The sequence below is a fragment of the Sebastes umbrosus genome, chromosome 16, assembly GCF_015220745.1.
Source record: "Sebastes umbrosus isolate fSebUmb1 chromosome 16, fSebUmb1.pri, whole genome shotgun sequence".
NCBI classification, from domain to species: domain Eukaryota; kingdom Metazoa; phylum Chordata; class Actinopteri; order Perciformes; family Sebastidae; genus Sebastes; species Sebastes umbrosus.
The window spans coordinates 30,412,741-30,437,089 of NC_051284.1; the positions used below are offsets into that span (position 1 = coordinate 30,412,741).

A 24,349-nucleotide genomic window follows, 5' to 3' on the forward strand; every position below is an offset into this window, starting at 1 on the left:
TTTTAATATATTGTCATTCATTATGTTTATACACCAGTAAATAAACACTTATATCTGCTTACAGCTGCATTATGGTGTGTTATAAACCATTTATTAAATGTTTACATACTGCTTATTAATTGCTAAATTGGGGGATTTTCTTATCATTCACTTGCATTGTGAGATTTCAGACACATCAGCCACTAAAAAGGGCTTCAAGATGAATAATTTCACCAGCAGAGGGCAGCAAAGTGATGCAAAACACAAGACATCAAGTACAGAGAAAGAAACAAGTCTTCCCACAGGCAGTAAACGCACCTCAGAGGATGTGGTATATCTTGAGATGATGATTCACACACAGTCCAGGGAATGTTACACACAGAATATTTCATAAATCACACGGTAGCATAAAAAGATAACAGAAGCGCATATTCTCCACGCAAGCCAAGGTGCATCAAAAAGTAGCCTGCAGTCTGTAAATCCCTGAATACGCTCACGGTTCACATGAGCAACAATAACACAACATCAACAGCCTGCTTCAAGTCTCTCACATTTAATAAAAATGGCAGTGACGCTGCGGCAGAGTTTGACATCGACATCAGAGACCCTGTTGATCCTGAAGCAGAAGAAGAATCAGGGTTTTCTCTCAAATCCACTGCTGCCTCTTAGCAAGGAGACAGGAGGAGGTGACATCCTGGCAAACGAACACAACAGACCCCACCACACATGTCCCTTTAGTGGGGAAACCACGGCAGCTTTCCTCCTGGTGAACAAGCAGTACAGGCCCGTAACAGGAAGTGACGTTGCATTTCCCAGCTTTGAAAAGAGGCAGTGAGGTGTGGACAGTCAGCCGTTGTCGTCCAGGTTGTACAGAAGGACCTGGTGGTTGGGTGCGAGGCCCGGGCAGGTACCCAGGCTGTACAGGCATCCGGCTGACGGGTAACAGGGTACCAGCCGGTAACGCTGCAGCTCCTCCAGGCCGAACGCCGGAGAGCAGCAGTCCATCACCAGCACCTTCACCCTCTTCCTGTCTGGGTACAACAGCCTCCGCTGACCCCTCTCTCCTATGACCTCCTCCTCCTCTTCTTCTTCTTCTTCTTCTTCTTCTTCCTCCTCCTCTTCTTCTTCTACTTCATCTTCTTCTTCTTCTTCTTCTTCTTCCTCCTCCTCTTCGACCTCCAGCTCCTCTTCCTCATGGTGGATCTTCCTCAGCAGGTTGTTGATGAGGACGGAGCGCCTCAGGTAGGCCTCGGGGTCCTCCAGGAACCTCAGCTTCTCCAGGGACAGCTTCAGGATGCAGCTCCGATCCTCCTGCAGTATCAGGTGCTGCACATGATAAACACAAAGGTAGATGGTTAGTCTGTGTTTTTACTTTTACAGTTTTATCAGAGGAATAAGATCAGATTTATGGAGGATGGAACCTGACAAAATAAATAAATAAATGACTTAATAAGTAAAAAAATATGTCATTAAATGTACCAAAAAGTTAGCTGGCTAGCACAATGAAGCACACATGCATAAAGAAAAGTTAAAAAGAAATGTATAAAGAAAAGAATACAGAAATAAATAAGTTTGGGAAAAAATAAACAAGGGGTGAAATGCAAAGGGAAAATTGTTCAGAAATAGAAAAATACATAAACAAATAAATAAACACATACATTTAAAAATAAATATTAAATAATAAATGCAAAAATAACTAAAACCAAACAAAAATAAATAAATAAGTGAAAAATAAAGGCAAAAATAAATAATTAATATTAAAATTCATATAAATAAATATATAAATAAATAAAATGGAAAATTAAAAAGAAGAGTAAATAAATAAGAGAATTAATACAAAGATAAATAAATAAAACAGCAAATCAAAACAGAAATATCAATTTATGTCACATTTTATCAATTAATTAATGGCATTTATACCTTTATTTTTAATATTATCTTTGCTACATTTAATGACATATTTATTTATTTATCAAGTTTTCTTAATATATCAACATTTATTTATTTATTTATTTATTTATTTATTTATTTATTTATTTATTTATTTATTTATTTATAATTTCGGCAAGTTCCGTCCTCTGTACAGATTTGTAGCTCATACAAGCAGATAAAAGTCTCAGTGTCAAAGCTAAAACATTCACGTGATTCATATAAGTTTCTTGTGAAGACGTCAGCAGACAATCAGAAAAATTGGATAAAATAATCAGTCAAAGAACTGAAACATTCACGTGATTATCCGCTGAAGAGCGAGTGAGCAAATCTTAGCCAGCAAAGCGAATACTACACGATAAATTCACTTCTCTCACAAAAGAAAACATATCGTGAACTTGTTAAATTTGTATTTATTTTATGATTTCATGAAGTTTATGAGGGTTCTAGTTCAATTCCGCAGCACTTGCTATGGGAGCTACTAAATCTACTCTAGTTGAATTTAAAACGTTTCTTCAGTCACGTCCACAAAAGTTTCTAATTGTCTTTTTGCTAATACAGAATTCGTAGATGTTTTGGTGGCTGGTTAATCTGGATTTCAATATGAAGTGAATTCTGTCATGAACATGAAGGTTTCATCAGCATAGAAACGGAGAACGAGTGTTTTTAGTGATTCTTTTGAATGATTGAAAGCTGAAGGACAACATATAAAGAGTGAAACCATGTGATGGGAAACGAGCTCCACTGGAGGAGATGGTGAAGGTCAAGAATGACAAACATGAAGTGGGAAGGTGAGAGAAAAAAAAAAGCAACGTACAGAAATATGTGAAGAAAACCTGGAGACAATGCAAAGATCAACAAACACTCGAGGTGGGTCAGGGTTGCTCAACACGGAGAGAATCAAATTACATGATCGGCTTGAAGATCGACTTAAATGGTGAAAAGGAAAATGTCGACAACAAGATGGACTGAAGAGGTTCTTACTTTTTGAAAATATCCATGTAGGCCTCCGTGTAAATCCTCCTCCTCCGCATATTTCCTCTTGAAGTAGGCAACTTTCGACGTTGTTGAATGGTTTGGTCTCTCTCACAGGGAAGGGGCTGCTGGAGGCAGCAAAACAACAGATTAGACTACAAATCTAACAGAGGGGATGCTGGGAAACTTAGTTACCCTATAGCATGATTAAAAAATGTGCCAGAGCTTCTGTTTCACGACTAAAGTGGATGTTATTGAACAGCGACAGTGAGCTTGGAGAAAATTTGAGGACACAAGCAAAGTAATCCCCTTTTGAAAAAGATCCATGTGATTAACTAACATTTAAATAAAGCTTATTATGACATTTTAAAAGCAAGTCATATCATTAGAAGGCTGGTACTAATTGAGGAAAAATAATTTGTTTATCAAAATTTCATATTTTTATTAGGGCTATCAATCGATTAAAATATTTAATCGCGATTAATCGCAAATGAATCGCACATTTATTGTGTTCAAAATGTACCTGAAAGGGAGATTTGTCAAGTATTTAATACTCTTATCAACATGGGAGTTTACAAATATGCTGCTTTATGCAAATGTATGTATATATTTATTATTGTAAATCAATTAACAACACAAAACAATGACACATATTGTCCAGAAACCCTCACAGGTGCTACATTTAGCATAAAACAATATGCTCCAATCATAACATGGCAAACTGCAGCCCAACAGGCAACAACAACAAGCTAGTATGACATGGTTGGTACCGATGGATTCATCAGGTTTTTCTAGTTTAATATGATGCCAGTATCTTCACTCTAGCTTTAAAACTGAGCCCGCTACAACCTCCGAAAGATTGATAGCGTTAATGCATTAAAGAAATTAGTGCCATTAAAACAAATTTGCGTTAACGAGTTAACTTTGACAGCCCTAGTTAATTGTGAAAAATATCATAGTCTTCCGCTGAGAAATAGTAAACTGACGATGAGTTACATTTTTTTGTGAAACAGCATTTTGACACTTAAAGTCTGCAGTGAATCCAGGTTAATGAGGCTTTCTGGGTTACCTTTAAATCTGCTATAATCCATATTAATCCTTGTCAAATGTGTCATGTGTAGTGATGAACCCATGAAAAATCCCCTCAGCTCTATGGAGCTTTTTAGCATCTTTTAACTAAAAAAAATAATTAAATCTACAGTTAGAGAGTAGCTGGTGAACATAGTGGAGCATTTAGCAGCTAAAGAGACAGATATTTCGTACAGGAGGTGTTGGAGACCAAAAACAGAGCTAAAAGGGTTTAAGATGATGTTTCCCTGTCTGCTGGATAAACTGTATAAAGGAAAGCTCTTATATGACATCACCTGAAGCCATCGAGGGTAAATGAGGTAACAGATCTGATTACCTGCTGCTGACGCTCCACAGCCGGCGCTCAGCTCTCTGAATCAGTGCGTCTGAGCCGATCTGAGCCTCCACATCGCCCTCAGACTCCTGCAGGGAAGAGACAGGTGAGGAAGAGGAAGAGGAGGAGGAGGATAGGAAGAAAGGACCAAAACATCTGAGCATGAATGAACAAACTACACAATCTGTCACAGCTGCCAACGTCCAAAGTTTGATTTTCTTCAACTTGAATTTCTGGATCCAAAATCACATTTGTGCAACCTGGATATAAACATCTCCTACTTTTCATTTTCAAAGTAGGACAATCTTTATTTACAACTTAAGGTCTGACAAAAATGCTGTCATATTTGGGTGTAAAGCCTTCATCAGAGTTTACATGACAACAGCTCTATTTATAAAGGAACTAGGGCTGTCAAAGTTAACGCCATAATAACGTGTTAATGCGAATTAGTTTTAACGACACTAATTTCTTTAAAGCATTAACGTAACTATAACAAAGATACTGGTATCATATGAAACTAGAAAACCTAATGAATCCATTGACACCAACCATGTCATACTAGCTTGTTGTGAAGGAGGTTAAATAACGCTCCAAAATTATGCTAAATTTTGTTGAGGAAAACTGTCATGTCCTTTTTCTTGACCTCTGACCTCCAGATATGTGAATGTAAATGGGTTCTAAGGGTACCCACGAGTCTCCCCTTTACAGACATGCCCACTTTATGATAATCACATGCAGTTTGGGGCAAGTCATAGTCAAGTCAGCACACCTGTACACCTGCCAGCAGGAAGAAAAGTAAGAAAGAAAGGAAACATAAAAGATTAAATCAAATGAAAATAAAAATAAATGTAAATAAAATAAAATAAAATAATGAAATAAAGGAAAAAACATAATTTTTTTTTTAAAAAGAATGAAAAAGAACAAAATAAAATAGAATAAAACTATTCTATTGTATTTGTATGAAATGTGCATTTTATTAAATACATTTCCACATTAAAAGCACTCACAATCTGTGTGTGCACTGCTGCATAATATCCTGATTTGACCCTTAAATGTTGTGTGTTTATCATATCTTTGCATAATATTTATAGAGCTGTCTTTTAAAAAAAATCTGCTGTCCTTGGAAGCTCATTTAAAATGAAGAACGAGGAGGAGGAGGAGAGATAAGAGGGCGGTGTGTGTGTGTGTGTGTGTGTGTGTGTGTGTGTTATTTAAAATGCCATAAATCAATCATAAACACGGAGTGGGAAGCTTTATCGTTGCGAAACATTCACGCCGGCTCCCCTGAAGCTGCTGCAGTGACTCACACAGTTTTTTAACATCCAACTGCAGCCCGAATATTTAATCTGTGGGAGAATGATGCATGATGATGGATCCGTGGCCAGAGAGAGAGAGAGAGGGAGAGAGAGAGAGAGAGAGAGAGGATGCGTGGGAAGTGTGTGTGTGTGTGTGGATGCAACACTTGCTATAAATTTTCTTTTGCAGCTAATATTTCCTCTAAAAGCAGAAGTGTGTGTGCACAGGAGGTCATGTTCTCTCCCTTAAAAGCACATTTATCTTCACTAGGATTGGTGGGAAATGTGCATAAACCAAGATATCAACTCTGTTTAAAGCTTTGTGGTGGTGCCTTCTTTATATAATACATTATATTAATAGCCTATATATTATATACTATAAGGAGGATTTTATCAACCCATATAGGAACACTTAATCATACACTTCATCTGACAAGACCATCTAATTTGGAGTACAGAGATTTTCTCTGGACAGCCTTGACATGTCTTTTAAGTTTAGAAAATATTATTTTTTTAAATATATTTTTATGGAGAGTTAGATACCTGTATTATATTTTTGTCCATTTACATTTTATTTAAAATTAACTTATTTTATTATATTTTAATTTTATTGTGTTTTTATGTGCTTAGCCTCTCCTTTCTTCACCTTTGCCTCCACGTTTAAAATGTGCTGTAGGCTAGATACATTTTCTTTTTTCAGCAAATATTTCCTCTAAAAGCAGAAGTAAGTGTGCACATGAGGTCATGTTTTCTCCCTTAAAACCACATTTATTTTCATTAAGATTGGTGGGAAATGTGCATAAACTACCTAAACTAACAGGATCTTGATTTAAGAGACATTTACTTTACATAGTATCATTAAAAACATCAACTTTTCAGCCCTGTTTTGAGCTTTGTGGTGTTGCATTGTTTATATAATTCATTATACAATTAATAGCCTATATATTATAGGCTATTAATAGGATTATAAGGAGAATTTGTCAACCCAAATAGGAACACTTAATCCTTCACTCTATCTGAAAAACTCAAGACCATCTAATTTGGATGACAGAGATTATCACTGGACAGCCATGACATGTCTTTTAAGTTCAGATAAATATTGCTTTTAAAAAATATTTTTATATTTTTTAGTTGGAGACCTGTATTTGCATTTTAATAAATAAATAATGTCTAATTTTATTCTATCTTAATTCTCCTTTTTATTGTGTTTTTATGTGTTCAGCCTCTCCTTTCTCCACCTTTGCATCCATGTTTGCTGCTGCTAATAAACTTGCATTAAGCCCAGTTTAGAGATGAGTCTCTCAGCTGCTGTTTTAAATGTAAAACCGTTTAATGTCCATTAAAGCTTCTTACCTTTAAATGATTCCGTCCAGCAGCAGCAGCTCAGTAAATCCCAGTTAAAGTCTCTCCTCCGGTCCTCGGCGCCTCATCGACCGTCCTCACACCGACTCAGAGACGCTCCAGCTCGGCCTGAAGTCAGAGGCTCCCTCGGTCCCTGCAGACAGACAGATGGACGGATTGATGGATGGACGGACAGCTCCAGCTCCTCCGGGGTGAGACGCTCACTGCTCTCCAGCCTCCTAAAATATCCCGTTCACGGCAACAAGAGACAACACACACACACACACACACACACACACGCTCTCCTCATTGGTCCTGAGGAGGCAGATGTTTCCTGTTGCTAGGAGACAGAGTAAGCGCGGTGATGACGCTGCAGGATCACTCCTCATCTTCAACGCTGCTCCTCTCTACCAACACAGAGACACACTGAGACACACAGAGACACACTGAGACAACTTTCTGCCTCTAAAATATCATGTGTTGTATTGTTTTGTTTTGTTTAACAAAGTCTCTGTACACACAAATACATGTACACACACAAAAAACAGAAGTTTTTCATGCTACTTCACTGAATTATAGAACGTTTTAAACATTTATTATTTTTTATTTCAATAGCCTGTTAATTTTTAATTTATTTTCCATTCATTTTTTACGTGAATTTAGCTTTATTTTTGTTAGAATTATCAAATATTTTTTTATACAAATTCTTGCCTGTTTCAGCCAAGTCACACAGCAGTTCGTGAAATAGTCACAAAATGTAATGTATTGATTCGTGTACATAAACACGAATTTCACATTTGTTTTCGTGATGGTCAGCGCCGGAATCAATTCATATGTAATCCACGTAATTGTGAACCAGGAAGTATACAGAGCGGCGAATGCCGAGTAGGGAGGAGGTTGGGGTGATTTATTTGTCACGTAACTTCCGTATTTAAGTTATGGCACTTCCAGAGTTATTTTAACCCCAACTGCGATATTTTCCTAAACCTAACTAAGTAGTTTTTGTCACGTAACTTCCACACTTAAGTTACAGCATTTCCGGTATTAATTTAACCTAAAACACGATCTTTTCCTAAACCTAACTAATAATTTTTTATCACATAACTTCCGTACTTAAGTTACGGCACTTCTGGTGTTATTTAAACTCAAACCGCGATCTTTTCCTAAACCTAAGTAATTTTGTTGCATCAGCCTATAACCAAGTCGATCTTTTCCTAAACCTAACTAAGTAGTTTTATTTTGAAAAGACTGGAGGGGAAATTGACATGTGCATCACGTGTTGTTGAAAAGTCGTGCAAAGCGTAACGAAAAACAAGGGAAATTCGTGTTTATGTGCACAAATCAAATAGATTAGATTTTGTGACTATTTCACGAGCTGCTGTGTGACTGGGCTGTACCACCATACAGTATTACAGTTGAGAAAGAATAAAGGTTAATTGAACACTTGATACTATGCAGTTAATAAACAGCAACATAAACAATATGCATGTTTGTAGGTTAAATCTACAAACCAAAGCATCTGCTGCCAAAGATTAAACTCTCCAAAAACACTTAGATAAATACTTTCTCTAATCTGTAATCCACTCTGTGTGAAACTGGAAATCTCTGCTACCAATCACAGAGGGATGAACTGTGTTTTTGTTGTTGTTAACTGAGGTTAGAAAAGCCTCATTCTCAGAATTAAGACGTCTGAACTGGACGGAGAGACGGACCCAAGAAACCAGATGGCGGACAGACGTTCCCACAGCGGGGATCTTCTGGGTTTTATTGGCAACGACAAAACTTGGTACAAAAAGTGCTTTCTGGGTGCCGTGGGGGGATCAGCATGCACGGCCCAGACCAGACCGGACCGGACCGGACCAGACCAGACCAGGACTGCAGGTCTCTACAGAGTCAGTGTCTCAGACTCGTCTCTGTAGAACAGTTACAGGTTCCACTTTGGATGTCAATGAAGATCTAACAGGATTTTCAGAAAACAAAAAGGGGACTGTGCTTTAGTTTTTGTGTTATTACCATTTAATTATTATTATTTTTTATTATTTATAAGGGAGAAAAATCAAATTAAGCTCATTTTCAATTTTATGTTTTTGACAATTGATTAAAAACTACTTGTTTTTGGATTCATTATAACGCTTAGACTTATCTTTAATTCTTAAATTTCTGTTTCTAAAAGGAAAATTCAAATACCCAAAAGATATACAGAAAATAAGAACTGCTTGAAACAGGGTTACAGCATTTAAAAGAACACTAATATAGGAATAATTCAGTAAAAAAGGATTATTTGAGAGAAGAGAAGATCAACACGGTAAGCAGCATACTGAGCTAGAACCAGGAGGCGATTAGCCTAGCTTAGCATAAACACTGGCAGCGGGGGGAAACAGCTAGCCTGGCTCTTCTAACACCTCTAAAGCTCACTAATTAACACGTAACATCTTGTTTGTTTAATTATGCACGTAAACAGTGATGTAAAGATGACAGTTTGTGGTTTTTACAAAGAGTTACGTGTGGAAAATGTTTAGTAAACGTTGGTAAAAGTTGGTGAATAGAGAACGGGAACATGACGTCATCGCACCCTAAGTGCGTTCCAAATCACTTTTTTCATTTTACTTTTAGTACATACTGCAGCTGTGTAGTGTTGCATGCAGTATGCATAACATTGTGCCTTTAGTACGTACTGTGCGGTCCAATACCCATACTACCATACTATTTAGTATGCCAGAAAAAGATTTAGTACGTCCCAATACATAATATGTCAAATGCAGTATGCCAAAAATACCAGGATGTATACTACACCCGGTGACATTTTGCAGTGTGCAAGCCAGCATGCTTTTCTGGCTATTCTGACCCACAATCCTCTGTGCAGGGGATACATGAGCAAGAGGGTCAGAGTTCAAGGTGCAATGTTATGAGGAAGTAGTATGCGTACTGGATGAAACAGTACGTACTTTGTAAGGGCAGCTGCAGTACGTACTAGAAGTAAAAAGAAAAAGTATGCGATTTGGAACGTAGGCTAGATGTTTCCCCCTGCTTCCAGTCTTCATGCTAAGCTAAGCTAATGATGTCCTGACTCCAGCTCAAGTTAAAACTGCCTGTACTGTAGTTGTAAAAAAAATCAGTTCACTAGATTTGGTAATGTGTGGAAAAAATGAACTTTTAACAGACATGTTTTGTTTGCTATAGCGTCTCAGTCAGCTTTGGTCTTTGTTGTGGACTTGAACCTGACTGAATGTGGTCTGATTTGGACCTCAGTCCTGGTCCAGGTCTTGACATTAGGCCCTGTAGTCACCTCCCATGCATGCAGTCCTACAGCAGCATTCACAGGGAACAACGAGAAGGCTTCATGCAAATTTGGATCATCTGTTTTGTTTTTTTATCATGGTGGATATGTTTCATCTCAAAATGTTTACAGGCACTTCATCATCATCATCATCATCATCATCATCATCATCATCATCATCGGAGGAGTATTAGTACAACGGTAGCACATCTGCAGCACAATCTGATTGTCTCACATCTGTAATACTACCTGGGACCTCAAACTTCAGCATGCAGACGTGTAAATAGAAATCCTGGGAAATACTAATAAGAACATTAAACATTTACCATTTTAAAAAATATAGAATAGATATTATTATAGATTCGATCTGTACAACAACTCAACATGCATAAAATATATCAGTCTGTGCAGTAAATATAGTTCATGTCACTATTCACACTCACATGTATGAAGCCTGTAGAACAGGAGTGCTGACAGGTCGAATAATCTGCCAAATGACAATTTAAAAATAGTAGATTAAGACCAGTTTTTAGGTGCAAAAAAATACTAGGCTAACAATTAATAGAATACTGTATGTATTTGTACTTTGAAAATGTGGTAGCACAGTTTGTTGTGCTATAACATGAAGTTTCCTGTCTGTGTTTGTGTTATTTCACCAGATAAATAAACAAATAATAAAATTCAGTTGTATTACGCAATCAATTTTATACAAACACAACAAAACTGCTTTACGGTTTGTTGATTTTTAACCTCGAGACGAAGCCAAAAAGACAGTTTGCTGCAAGCTAACTGCCAAAACTGAGTTACAAATTGACCGTTAGCTAAACCGCTTCACCAAACAGGAGGTGTCAAATCATAGCTGAGCAGCCTTTAGGTCTGACAAGCTTTGGTAATTCCAACGTTGTACCCGGTATCCAAATTATTTTTTTCTCCTTTCCAGAATGAAAAACACAAAAGCAAGATACTAACTTTAACTTTAGCCTTATTCTTTGATTACACTGAGCTACGTTAGCATATCATGTATGCAGCCGATGCATATTTAAGATGCTGCATTGGCAGGTTTCTCATTTTAATACGAGTCAGCAGGAGACAAAACTTTATAAAAGTCTGCTAACGTTAATTAGCTAGTTTGTTACAGCTAACGGAATCTGTCAGCAGCGACAGTTGTTGGTTAAAAATGTATTTTTATGACTGTAAACAGGGTCCAAATGTTTCAGAAAATACTATTTACTGCTGCTAAAATGATTAATTATGAATTTTGAGCGGTAAAACTGCTGCTGTCATTTTAAACTGCATGCTTGGGCGGAAAGCTAGCAACAGTAATGGGAGCAGAATAACTGAACAAGCTAACGAAACAGAAGCTAATTGCAGCAAACTTCTGGTTTTTGACTCCGCTTACGTAGGTTTAACTAAAAAAAAATTCCATAATTCTGGTCTTTGCAGAGTGTATATATACAAAAATAATTAAAATTAAATTCCAGCCAGTCGCAGCACTCCTATTCTTCAACTGATGCTTCATTTATACCTGAAGTAGTCTTCATCATCATCATCATCATCACATATCTGCAGCTTAAACACAAGACATCCAGCATTTACAGCTTGTTTCCTGTATTTAACAGATATAATAGAATGAGTCCATTAAATTGTGCCTTTCCACATATCATTCATTTTTGGGGGATTTTTGTGCATAAAAGGATGCACAAGACATCTAGAATATGGAGCAGCCATAAAAAACCCATGGTCTTAAATTAGCATATTTCACTTGGTGCAGTATTATAAAGCTTCAATAGCTAATTATATAAAACGGACAACATTTTCTATCTTTGTATGGTTGGAGGATTATGCAAAATACCAGCACGTTTCTTTGATATTTCTATATATAATGTCATTTTTCAGTACTTTGCAAAAAGCAAAATTGCATTCATGTCCATTGTGTTGGGATAGAAGTCTTTTAAAACCATAAAAAACAACTAAATCTGTGGATGGCTCAATGCCTGATGTGTGGGGACAGGGTTTCTTTGTGATTTGGGTGAACTGACCCTTTAATTCACATGAAGAATTTGAATATGAGCATCAGCTCATTTGTTATGCTTCACTTTCCAAAAGTAATTACAGACCGTCATCTCTGTGAAATCGTGCATTTTTGAGTAATTCTCCTGCGGTGTCTTCCGATCAAAGCTTTCACAGCGAGCTGCAGTTCATCATTTCTAAAGAGATCTTTGTTGTCACCTGCCTGAAGAAAACAAAACACTCAAATAAAGACATCTCCTGCTCTTGGTGTGTGAACCCCCCCCTCACCACCGCCCCGAGGGGTTTGGAGCTACAGTATCTGTCTACACAAACAAATATAATCCCCCCCTCCGGGCTGAACTGCTGCCTTATGACTCAATGATGCTCAGACTGGAAGAGGATGAGCGTTAGCAGCAGCATTACCGTCATCACACTGTACCGTTCTACAGCTGTAAACTACCAATTACCACCAGAGCGGAGTGTGTTGGGAATAAAAAAACACACACTTCCAGGGTAATTCATCGCATGTTGTTATTAACAGCTGCAGTGAGATATTTAAAGCCTCTTTTCAGCTCAGCGTTGATGGGTGTTGAAATGAGCTTTTGCCCCTGTGAAGGAGATGGAGTCGAAAGGCCAAATAACATCATTCAGTGTCGACGGGGGGAAGAGATGCTCTCATCCCGACGGGGTTGAGAGTCTCCAGCTGCCGCGGCTTCCTGCCTGTAGTAGCACACGTGTCGGGAGAATATGAATGAGCGCTGCTGAATATGAATGAGACGCTTTCCTCCTCCACTTGAATCATAAAACATCTTCACTTCTACTCTCCGTGTTGGTTTCTTTACTCAGTATTTTACGGTCACGTGATCCTTCAGCGGTAACACGAACACTAGTGAGGTTTCCATCCAACTGTAGCGCAAATAATTGTCAGAAAAATTGCCAAAAGAAAATGCTAATTTATGCACATTTCCATCCACTATAGGAGTTGGTCCATCGAGAGGAGCAGAAGGTGGAGGTAATTTTCCAGTCAGGTGCCATTAAACTATAGCAGAAGAAGAGGACACAACGAGATGACATCATTAAAAGAGCTCCAGTCAAAGCTCAAAATGTAGAAAACATGATGGCAAGGTAAAGCTGTGAAAATATAGCGTACTCTAAAAATGATACTGATTTTTCTAGGTGGCTAAAATACGTTTTTCTGCTGCTCCCGTAGCTGCTTTACCTCGCCGTCAGACAGCCCTTTCTGACGGGGATCTGAAGCCATTATATCGCTCTCTTCAAAGCCACCAGACTCCATTCACAAAAACAGTAATTTTACCCCACAGAAAACGGGAGTATACATACAACCCCACTTCCAAAAATCTGAACTAACCCTTTCAGTTATTTCCAAACTTAGCACAGCTAACATTGACTCAGCTAGTGCTAGCGTTCACATTATTCATAACCTTATTGATTAGCTTACTGCGCTGACCTACGTCACGGCTCAGTGGGAGTTTCCATTTGAAAAAAACTGAAAAGAACGAAGATGGACCCGCCCTTTAAGTCACATGCGTCACGTACGACGTGATTAATTTTCCAAGTCTATTTCTATTGTCACATTTTGCTTTTATCAATACACCAACATTTCCACCTCAACCAAGCGTAAACAAAATTGCGATCATTTTTAGTTTTTCTTTGTCAATTTTCTGTATTTCCACTCAGGTTTTTTTTCATATGCAAATTAAAAATCTGCATAAAAACAGGTGGATGGAAACCTACAGACGATTTACATACTCTCAGCTCCGATTGGCCAGTTATTATTCTCACTTTGCAAAGATACAACAACTGCGACTCTCAGCTTTTCCTGTATTTTCTATAAAGTACTTTTATGCAGCTTATTGGAGTAGAAAACAACAGTTTCAGTTTCAGATTCAAATTAATTGATGGAAACTTCCAGTTTGTGTCATTTACAAATTAGAATAGTAAACATTTGCTGATTGCACCTTTTTTCACAGGTCCATTTAATACCAAAATCGCAAGTTGCGTTAAAGAAATGTGTGGCGTTAAAACTAATTGGCGTTGAGGCGTTATCGCGTTAACTTTGACAGCCCTAGTTTATTTATTTTTTTATTTTTTTTAAACCATGTATGATTCAAACTCTCCAGTGAAACCAGACTAATGACACTTTTTTCAGGATTAGCTTTTTAGAGTCAGGTTAATTACCCCCATCTGTCCCCTACAAATCAGATTAATGAGTTTTTTGTTAGATTAATTGACTTAATTGGAAAAATTATCAATTGATGACTCGCTAGTTTGTTAGCTGAAGCCCAAATTAGAGCTGTGGAGATGTAGATGGAGATGGTTTGTGGTGCAAACAGTGGAAGTTAGGAAAGTAAAGTGTGGAAAGAGGTATGAGCTTTGTAATGAATGACTTGTGCTCAATGTAAAAGATGGCGGATATATGTAAAGACAATGTTCATATTAGTTACTTACTTACTGGACTGATTGATTGATTATAATTGTTTGATTTAGTTACCAAATTCATCATATAAAATCAACCATTCTCAGCTTGTTGTCAGTGTGAGACGGCCGTGTTTCTAGAGAGGAAGCGACAATAATCGTTTCAATATGACATTTTCAGGACGCTGCTTCTTTCTGTTTCCTGTCTGCATTAGTTCATAAGTCGCCGTGCATTTCCGTTGATTTGCCAGCCAGTAAAAGTACAGCAAAGATTTAGAAATAACGAGTCACACACACACACACACGCACACACACCTCTACTTTGTGTGTACTTTCTAACACAGCATTTCACTAGAAAAACTAAACAGCAGCTCCCTCGTCTCACAGCTGAGCCGCTTTACAGAAAGAAAAAAAAGCTATAAATGAAGAACAAACTCTCAGCTCCTCTTGGAGGCCGACGGATCTTTGTTTTATTGAGGAGGAGAAATGTATTTCTGCATGCAAACCTTCAAAATTGTAAGGGTTTTACATGAGAAAGAAATACTTTAGTGGATTTTGGCCTCCACTTGTAAACTGAAGGCTTTCTTCTTTCATTTATTTATTACTTTTAAACTCATGTCGGCCTCCAAAAGCAGATGAATTTGTTGTAACCAGCCAGGTTTGATGTTGATGTGACGATAGTGTGCTCTGAGAACGCTAAGTCTTTGAATCCATCGCCTCTGAAGCCACATGCATCATCCTGTCCGCCGATCAAATCGATCATTCCTCCAACGTTAAAGAAAAAACTCTCTTTCCTCTTAAAATAAAAAAATCCTAAATCTTGGTGGCGTTACGCCTCCAGCAGGACGTGCCAGCGGCAGACCTGCTGTCCTCGACTGTCCTTCATGTCCTGCCAGTGGAGCAGCTCCTCCTCGCCGCTGCTGTTCTGGCCCAGGGCGATCCAGCCCACCATCTCCTTGCGCTTCATGCTGCGGCGGTTGTAGATGGAGACCAGCAGCGTGACGTCCGACAGCTGGAACAGCGCCACCTGGAAGACGAAGGTCTCCTTGTAGACGGGGTTGGGCTGGCCGCGACGCACCGACGTCTTGCAGCGAGAAATCTCCTGACCGACCGAGTTCAGCAGAGTCAGACGCCCGTAGGTGTCTGGACCAGAGAGGAGGAGGGGAACAAAATATACAAATGTCAACCTTTTTCTGTCATGTTGGTATCATATCTTTTTAGGTTTTTATATCATTCTGGTTCGTATGTTTTAGCTTCAAAATGCTATTATCATTTTAAGCTCTTCTAAAAACGTTTCCCCACATGGTGACCTGACGTGGGTTTCTGCATGATGACGCTGCAACATGTACAGTATATATATACACATCCTTCTAGTCAGTGTATTAATACAGTAACTCAGATGGCGGTCGGCGTGCTCCCAGTTTGGAGAAGCAGACAGGAGTACCGGCAGGAAGCTAAGCAACGTACTGCTGTGGATGCCACGTTAGTTCAGATCAGAAAGTCACACAATAACACAAACTAACTGACGACGTTTGTGTGGTGTACTAAAATGCAGGCTTGTGACACGCAAAATATCTGTGTGATGTCGTGGTATTTATACGCCTTTTCATGAGTCCGGGTTGGTAGCTTTGAAGACGGCAATATAATGTCTTCAGTTCCCTGTCAGAAAGGGCTGTCTGACGGCGAGGTAAAGCGCTGAAAATATTCTAAATGTGGAGTACACTTAAACTGATATTGGATTTTTTAGGTTTCTAAAATACATTTTTTCTGCTGCTCCCGTCCACAGCTGCTTTACCTCTCCGTCAGACAGTCCTTTTCGATGGGGAACTGACGCCGTTGAATCGCTGTCTTCAAAGCCACCAGACTCCATTCACAAAAACAGTAATTTTACCTCTCAGAACACGGGAGTATACTTACAACCCCACTTCAAATAAATCTGAGTCAGTTATTTCCAAACTTAGCACCGCTAACGTTGACTCAGCTAGAGCTAGCGTTCACATTAACCATAGACTTATTTATTAGCTCCGATTAGCGTACTTTTGTAACCTACGTCACTGCCTTTTGCAACGGCTGAGTGGACGTTTCCATTTGAAGAATACGGAACAGAACGCAGATGGACCCGCTGGTTAACTTGTTTTTCCCCGGTCACTGATTCTTTACTGATTAACTCTAATGTCTGTGTGTGTGTGTGTTAGCGTGTGTGAAGGTAGAGTGTTTGACCTGGTGGTCTGTTGATGGCCAGGTTTCTGAAGTGGCTGCCCTTGATGAGCTCCACAGACATGCGTCCCGTGGTGGCGTTGTACGTGAGACCCACCAGCAGCTCGGGGACGCCGCCGTGGGTCAGAGACTGCGTGGACGAGGCGCTGTCGCTCTGAGACACGGCAGACAGGCTCAGCTGGGAGTCCAAGCTCTGACAAAACACAGAGAGATAAACACAGAAGATATTTACACAAATCTGACCAAACGCAGCGTGATGTCTGTAAAATGACGTCCACCTCACCTTGAGGTTACTGCGAGGCTCCAGGACCAGCGTCACCTCCATCGTCCCTCCGTCCGGGTCCAGCCCGCTTAAACGCAGCACCTTCTCGCCCATCATGCGCTCGCGGGACATCCGAGAAGCTCCGAGCGCGTACAGCCTGAACCTGATGGCCGACATGGGCAGTTCCGACGGGTCCAGGCGCGAGAAGCGAAACGTCTCGTTGAAGTGCGGCAGCGAGCCTTTCTGTATCGACGTCTTGTGGCGTTGCTTCTTGGATGGGAGCAGCACCATGTGGACTTGCCAGGAGTCCATGCCGCTGCGGGCCTTATCGGGGATGCCCCGGGCCGCGATCACGGAGACCAGCAGCTTCTCCGAGTCGGGCCGGTACTCCAGAGAGAGGACCAGGTCTCCGCATTTAGAGATGGGGGTTCGAGGGGAGGAGCTGACCGGCTGAGGCGGGACCTCATCCTGGGGGGGCTGCTCCTGCTGAGAAGGTCGGGAGAATAAAACCAACTTAATTATGCATTCATTTATACGAAATAAAGTAAAAAAACATCAAAAGAAGAGGAAAGATAAAACTTCTTCTTCTTCTTTTAACCAGCAAAGACTCCAGGAAGTCACCGCTCCCGGCTTTAAAGTCGCTGATGGGGACATTTTATAGCTTCAGACAGAGCCAGGCTAGCTGTTTCCAGTCTTTATGCTAAGCTAAGCTAACCAGCTGCTAGCTGCAGCTTCATATTTAACAGACAAATATGAGATATGAAATCAGACGCATAACCCCCCAGTCCCAGATATATCAGAAAACCAAAACACCGTCATTTTCTGGGTTCATAACGTCACCCGGCGGCGAGCTGTATTCACGTACAGTGTAGATACAGATACTGACTGTATCTAGCAAGCCACACGTCGCCTCTGTGGGATGAACCCAAAATAAACAGATTGTGCTGTGATTTAATATCAATAAACGGATCAAAATGATGCTGAAATAACTACATAATGATGCTGATTTGAAAAAGGTCTGAATTCATGCTTTGTCAGGTCTGTTACCAAGACGACAAGCAAACAACTTTTAAAATGCTTGATTTCTGAATGGAGTCTGGATGGATCAGTGTCAGGCTATGCAGCTGCTCCATCAACACTCAACATAAAGCCATAAATACGGCAGCGACGTTGTTGTTTTCTACCATAAACAGTCTGAATTTGACAACAAACTGTACGCTTCAAAAACCCACTAAACTACAAACTTCTTCCTCCAACATGTACTGTATAAGAGATGCTTAGTGAGGAGAGATGCTGAATGAAGAAAGAGATGAATAAATGTCCTTAAAGGCACTTCCTTATATTCTATAAAAGGCTTAGTGGTTACTGATGATCTCTCAGTCTCTGGCCTCGCTGCTGCGGTCTATTTATAACTTAACACACAATCGGCTGGGATATGAATAGAGAGGCAACAGGAGACGAAGACGAAGGAGGAGGAGGGCAAACAAAGAGTCGCTTGGACATTGATTCCTTCCAGCCGCCCTGATTGACGATAACCTTATCAGCTGAACGAACAGGTCCTCTCTCTTCTTCAGGGTCCAGTCAATAACTTTAAGTTAAACCACATATACATCTGTTGAGTTGTAGGTTTGAAATGTGACTTTAAAATGTTTACAGTTTGCTTGTAACTTGGATTTTCACAATGGAGAGTCAAAATAAAAGTGTTCGTAGAAAATATTCAAACCACTCCTGCAGTTTATTCCACTTCTGTATGATCAGTATGTTCATCTTCTTTTCTACTACCATTTTTACTACTTTTATTTTTGTGCCTTTTTACTGGATCTTTTATTCTATTTTTATGAACTTATTTATTTTTTTCTGTTGTGTTTTGTTTTCATGCCATACTGTAAAGCACTTTGAGCTGCATTTTATGTATGATAGGTGCTATAAAAATAAAGTTTTTATTATTTTTATTATAAAAAACAATAATGTGTTTTGAAATTCTTGCATTTTAACACGGTTAATCATAGATCCCCTTTTTCAGCATTATTATTATTTACACTGTTCATATGTATTGTTTTATATATTATTTCATATATTTATATAAAAAAGAATGCACATATTTTCACATACTTATTTCCATTTTTTTTCTTATAATTTCCCTATGTTTTTATTTATATATACAGTATATATTGTATTTATAATTTTTCAATTTTATAATTTCTCTGTTTTTATACATATTTTTTAATATATATTTTTCTATATTTTAATTTTACATTTTCAGTTTTATAATTTCTCTGTTTTTATAAATATGTTTTATTATAAATATTTTTATATTGTAATTATACATTTTCAGTTTTATAATTTCTCTATGCTTATATATACTGTATATATATATATATATATATATATATTATAGAATAGGAGCAACTGTAACTCATTTCCCCCCCGCGGGGATCAATAAAGTATATCTGATATGATTCTGAAATGGGTATAATTGTTATTAGTGGCGTATATTTCAATGTATTTAAAGAAATTAATTCTTTGGGGACGTAAAAACAGACAGAGTAGCTTGTTCAGAGTGAAATGAGCTGATTTCTGATGAATAAAAATAAACTATTTGTGGAATATAAAGACTCACAATCACTGAATGATTCTCAAAAAGCTTTTTTCAGATGTTAAGAGACACAAACTGAGCAGAAATCCTGTCATAAAGGAGAAATAAACCTCCTCCTCCTCCTGCTCCTCCTCCTCTTCTTCTATGAAGCCAATCTCAGCCTCCCGTACAGTCAGCAAACACAACATTGATTGTGTCGAGTGTTGACAGAGCGGGCCGAGTGTCGCCGTCGACATGGCAACCGCAGCGAGAGAGATAAGATAATCACGGAGCCGCAGCTCGAGTCTATTGAACGTGCAGGTCAGGAGGTCAACACATGAAGAAGGAAACACAGGCGCTCACCTGATAAATGTTTCTTCCTCTACAGTAGAAGAAGTACTAAGCATTACTTCTAGTAGTAAGGAGGTTTTTTTTACACATTACTGTGTAGTAAACAGAGGCGGAGGAAGTACTCAGTTAAGTAAAAGTAGAAATACCACGGTCTAAAAATACTACAAGTAAAAGTCCTGAATTCAAAATGTTATTTTAAAGTAATAATCTCAAAGATTTTCATTTAAAGGCAGAAACCACAGTCTGTCTACGGTAGCAACAACAACGTCGCTGCCGTATTTCCATCCAAACTCCATTCAGAAAACAAGCATTTTAAAAAGTTGTTTGCTTGTCGTCTTGGTAACAGACCTGACAGAGCATGAATTCAGACTTTTTACAAATTAACATCATAATGTCGTTATTTCGGCATCATTTTGATCCGTTTATTGATATTAAATCACAGCACAATCTGTTTGTTTTTTTGGGTTCATACCGCAGTAGCGACGTGTGGCTGCTAGATAAAGCAATACAAAACAATACAGCTCGCCGCCGGGTGGCGTTATGAACCCAGACATGACGGCGTTTGGTTTTCTGATATATCTATGTATATGGTTTTCCATAACATGTACACAAAGCAGCAACAGTGGTTATTTCTTCCATGGTTGATGGAGGAAATGGTGGAAAAAAATCACAAGCGGCGCACAGTTATTGACGCGTTTTCCATCACCATCAGTGGTTGGTCCACCATGCACCAGACTCTTCAACTCACTTGTGTGCGCAGCCAGGCTTGGGATGTGATGGAATACGTGGAATGGCGTTATGTATTTAGTATACAAAAAAAAAATATCTATATTCCTTTACAGTTACAGAAAAAATAGACGTAATCAGATTACCGATACATTTAGGGGATTACCGGCCCAAGCAGGACAAGGTAACACAGTGTTTGGTTTGTCCGTTCAATGCTTATCATAACAGTACTTGTAATTGTATTAGCACTACTCGTTGAGGTAGTAGTATTATTAGCAGTACTAGCTTTAGCATTAGCAATGTCAGGGCTGTTATATAACTGTATAAATAAACCGCTACAACATGGCTCTCCCCACTTTATCTGTACCTCCGCTGATCCAAAACTCATCCGTTATTTATGAAGCATTTCTAGATGTCAGCGTCACCCTGTGTGTGTGTGTGTGTGTATGTGTGTGTGTGTGTGTGTGTGTGTGTGTGTGTGTGTGTGTGTGTGTGTGTGTATGTGTGTGTGTGTGTGTGTGTGTGTGTGTGTGTGTGTGTGTGTGTGTGTGTGTGTGTGTGTGTGTGTGTGTGTGTGTGGGAGGTGTTTACTGCACAGATTGCTCCCAATTTCAAAGTGTGATTTGGTGACTGAGAGGTTGTTAGATTCTACATTCCCACTCTCCTACATGTACAAACAAATACACACAGAAATACATGTTGAATAGATGTACGCACGTATTCATACACACACACACACACAGAGTGATTATTATTCATGAGCTTCTGTTTGTTAGCCAACGCAGCGTGAAGAGCGAAGGAAATATCAACTATTTATACAAAACCTCGAGGCCTCGGTGAGCCGTGTTTAGTTTGTTTCTTCCAAAACGAACCTGAGAGGATAACACGGCAGAGCGATAATCCTCTCACAGCTGAATGATGATGATGATGATGATGATGATACCGCTGCCAAGCATGATGGGTAACAGCAGGGCTGCGGTCAGCTCACTGACCCCGTTAAGTAATCCCTGCATTGGTTGTTTCTTTATTTTTTTGTGAGCTGAGAAAGTGTGAAGTTTTCTCAAGATTTGTCTTTACGTTTATGAGGTCTCAGTCTCTGGGGTTAAGTTTAGAATAAAAACTAATAGTTAAAATAGTGAATTGCAATTAATCGCAAATTAATCACCTTTATTATCAGTTCAAAATGTACCTTAAAGGGAGATCTATCAAGTATTTAATCCTCTTATCAACATGGAAGTGGGCAAATATGCTGCTTTATGTAAATGTATGTATATATTTATTATTGTAAATCAATTAACAACACAAAACAATGACAGATATTGTCCAGAAACCCTCACAGGTACTGCATTTAGCATGAAACAATATTCTCCAATCATAACATGTCAAACTGCAGCCCAACAGGCAACAACAGCTGTCAGTGTGTCAGTGTGCTGACTTGACTATGACTTGCCCCAAACTGCATGTGATTATCATAAAGTGGGCATGTCTGTAAAGGGGAGACTCGTGGGTACCCATAGAACCCATTTACATTCACTGATCTGGAGGTCAGAGGTCAAGGGACCCCTTTGAAAATGGACATGACAGTTTTTAATCGCCAAAATTTAGCATACGTTTTCGAGCGTTATTTAACCTCCTTCTTGACAAGCTAGTATGACATGGTTGGTACCGATGGATTCATCAGGTTTTATAGTTTTATATGATATCATTATATTTAAAACTGAGCCTACTATAACCTTAAAATCACTTCGTTAATGCGTTGAAGAAATTAGTGGCGTTAAAATGAATTTGCGTGTTATTAAGGCGTTAACTTTGACAGCCCTAGTTCTTTTTTAACCTTTATTTCACTGACAAAAGCTCTTTTTTGACCAAAATTTTGACCCATGTCCACTTCAGACAGACAGGAGGATGATTTATTTAGTTAATTTGGTTGGGGAGAAAGACATACAACGAAGAATTGAATCCGGGACATTGCATCGACATGTGGTGCTCCCTAGATCATGTGTACTTTTCCAGTCAGGTACACATTTTCAGACCGATGAAGACCTCTAGTTTGTACACACAAGCCAGTTTTTTTGGTTGACGTGTGATTATTGATTATTGACGAGAAAGTGTGATTAACAAATAAGTACTTAAAGGTTGGTGGACATTCATTATCTAAAGCACAAAACAGGGACGGTCAGAGTGTGTGCAGTACCTCGGGGCTCCAGGTGGTCGAGCTGTCTGTGCCATCGTTTTTGTCGTAAACCGCGTCCTTCTCCACGTCCTCGCTGCCGTCTGCGGCCAGTCGCTTCATGTTCAGGGTGGAGGCGGGGCTGACCTTGCTGCCCGACGCCTCAAGTGCAGCGGGCGCGTCGGGACGGTTCGGCGGCGCCCTCTCGCTCTCTTCTACCGCCGCGGACAGCGGGTCCGTGAAGCCTTGCTGCCGGTTCTGAGCCTCCATTTCTGCAGGAGGAAGGCAACAGAGGAGGAAAGTCAGCATTAGGCTCCTCTGGCGGTCGGTTTGTAATCTGTGGACATGAGGAGAGGCGTTTTGAGAAGGGTTGTGGCTCAGTGGCATGATTTCAGATCTGACACTTAGCTTTATACATTAGCGAATAATTACATGTAGAAATAAAGTCACTAAATTTATAAATAACTCAAAGCACAAGTCGCTCGCTCCAAATCCGCTTATGCTCACTAGGATGATAATTAATGTGATGCTATTTGGTTAACAAGCTAGCTGCGTAGCAACTAGCTCTGAGGCGAAGCTTAGAATATTAATATGATATGATGCATAAAGGTCAAACGACTCATTCTGTGATTAAAATCACACACACCTCACACACACACACCTCACACCTTTGCTGGGTTGCTGCACACTTTTTTGAAATCGAATGTACTGTAATGCTTTTTAAGACCTGAACAGAGAAAATGTAATACTCTTTCCACAGCAAAACGGACGCACATTACGGCTGAGCTTCATGTTTGAAATTAACTTAGATATTAGGCTGTTGGACAGGCCGAGTCTGTTGATGTAAAAATGTAAAAACTTTTTTTTATCCAATTTTGCCATTTCCATACAGCTTCTCTGATGCTTCAAAATATGCATAAAAATAAGTGATTGAAAACACGGCTAACGCAAATTTGTTTTAACGCCACTAATTTCTTCTACGTATTAAAGGGACTGTTTGTAACTTCTTACTTCTTCATTGCGGGTCGGTGTCCCATGCGCGCTCACGTGTTGCTATGCTGTTCAGACTCAGACGCCAACACAAACTCCAGTGAAGCACCAAAACCTCTTGGATGTATCTAGTGAAGCCCGTCTGTTAGACAGTGTTGGCCGCGGTCGGAGGACGCGGGGGAGACCGTAGCTTTGGTCTCCAGGACCGGAGTCTATGCTCCTCTGCTCCTCTGCTCCTCTGCCTGCCTTCACTCACACACCGCGCTCGTTCTCTCTCTTTCGCTCCACCTCTCACGTGCATGCTGCTCACTCCACACTGCAGAAGAGTTAGTTTAGCTCTGAGAATATCTAGTGAATGTTCAGTGGATGTTTGTGCAGAAATAACTGCTGCAGCTCCTCCAGACCAACAGAGGT

General features: G+C 39.4%; 1 protein-coding gene across 4 annotated transcripts in view; it reads right to left on the minus strand.

Moving 5' to 3' along the window:
- Positions 1-15,086: 15,086 nt before the first annotated feature.
- The window catches only part of syt16 (synaptotagmin XVI), a 40,155-nt gene continuing 30,892 nt past the window's right edge, over positions 15,087-24,349 (minus strand). For all 4 annotated transcript variants that reach the window (XM_037747238.1, XM_037747241.1, XM_037747242.1 and 1 more), the window contains exons 4-7: positions 22,970-23,217; positions 17,145-17,609; positions 16,865-17,054; positions 15,087-15,787 (exon numbers count right to left, since the gene is read on the minus strand). In XM_037747238.1, coding sequence (XP_037603166.1) covers positions 15,474-15,787; positions 16,865-17,054; positions 17,145-17,609; positions 22,970-23,217 — 1,217 coding nt within the window. In that variant the 3' untranslated portion in view covers positions 15,087-15,473. The remainder of the gene's footprint in view (positions 15,788-16,864; positions 17,055-17,144; positions 17,610-22,969; positions 23,218-24,349) is intronic.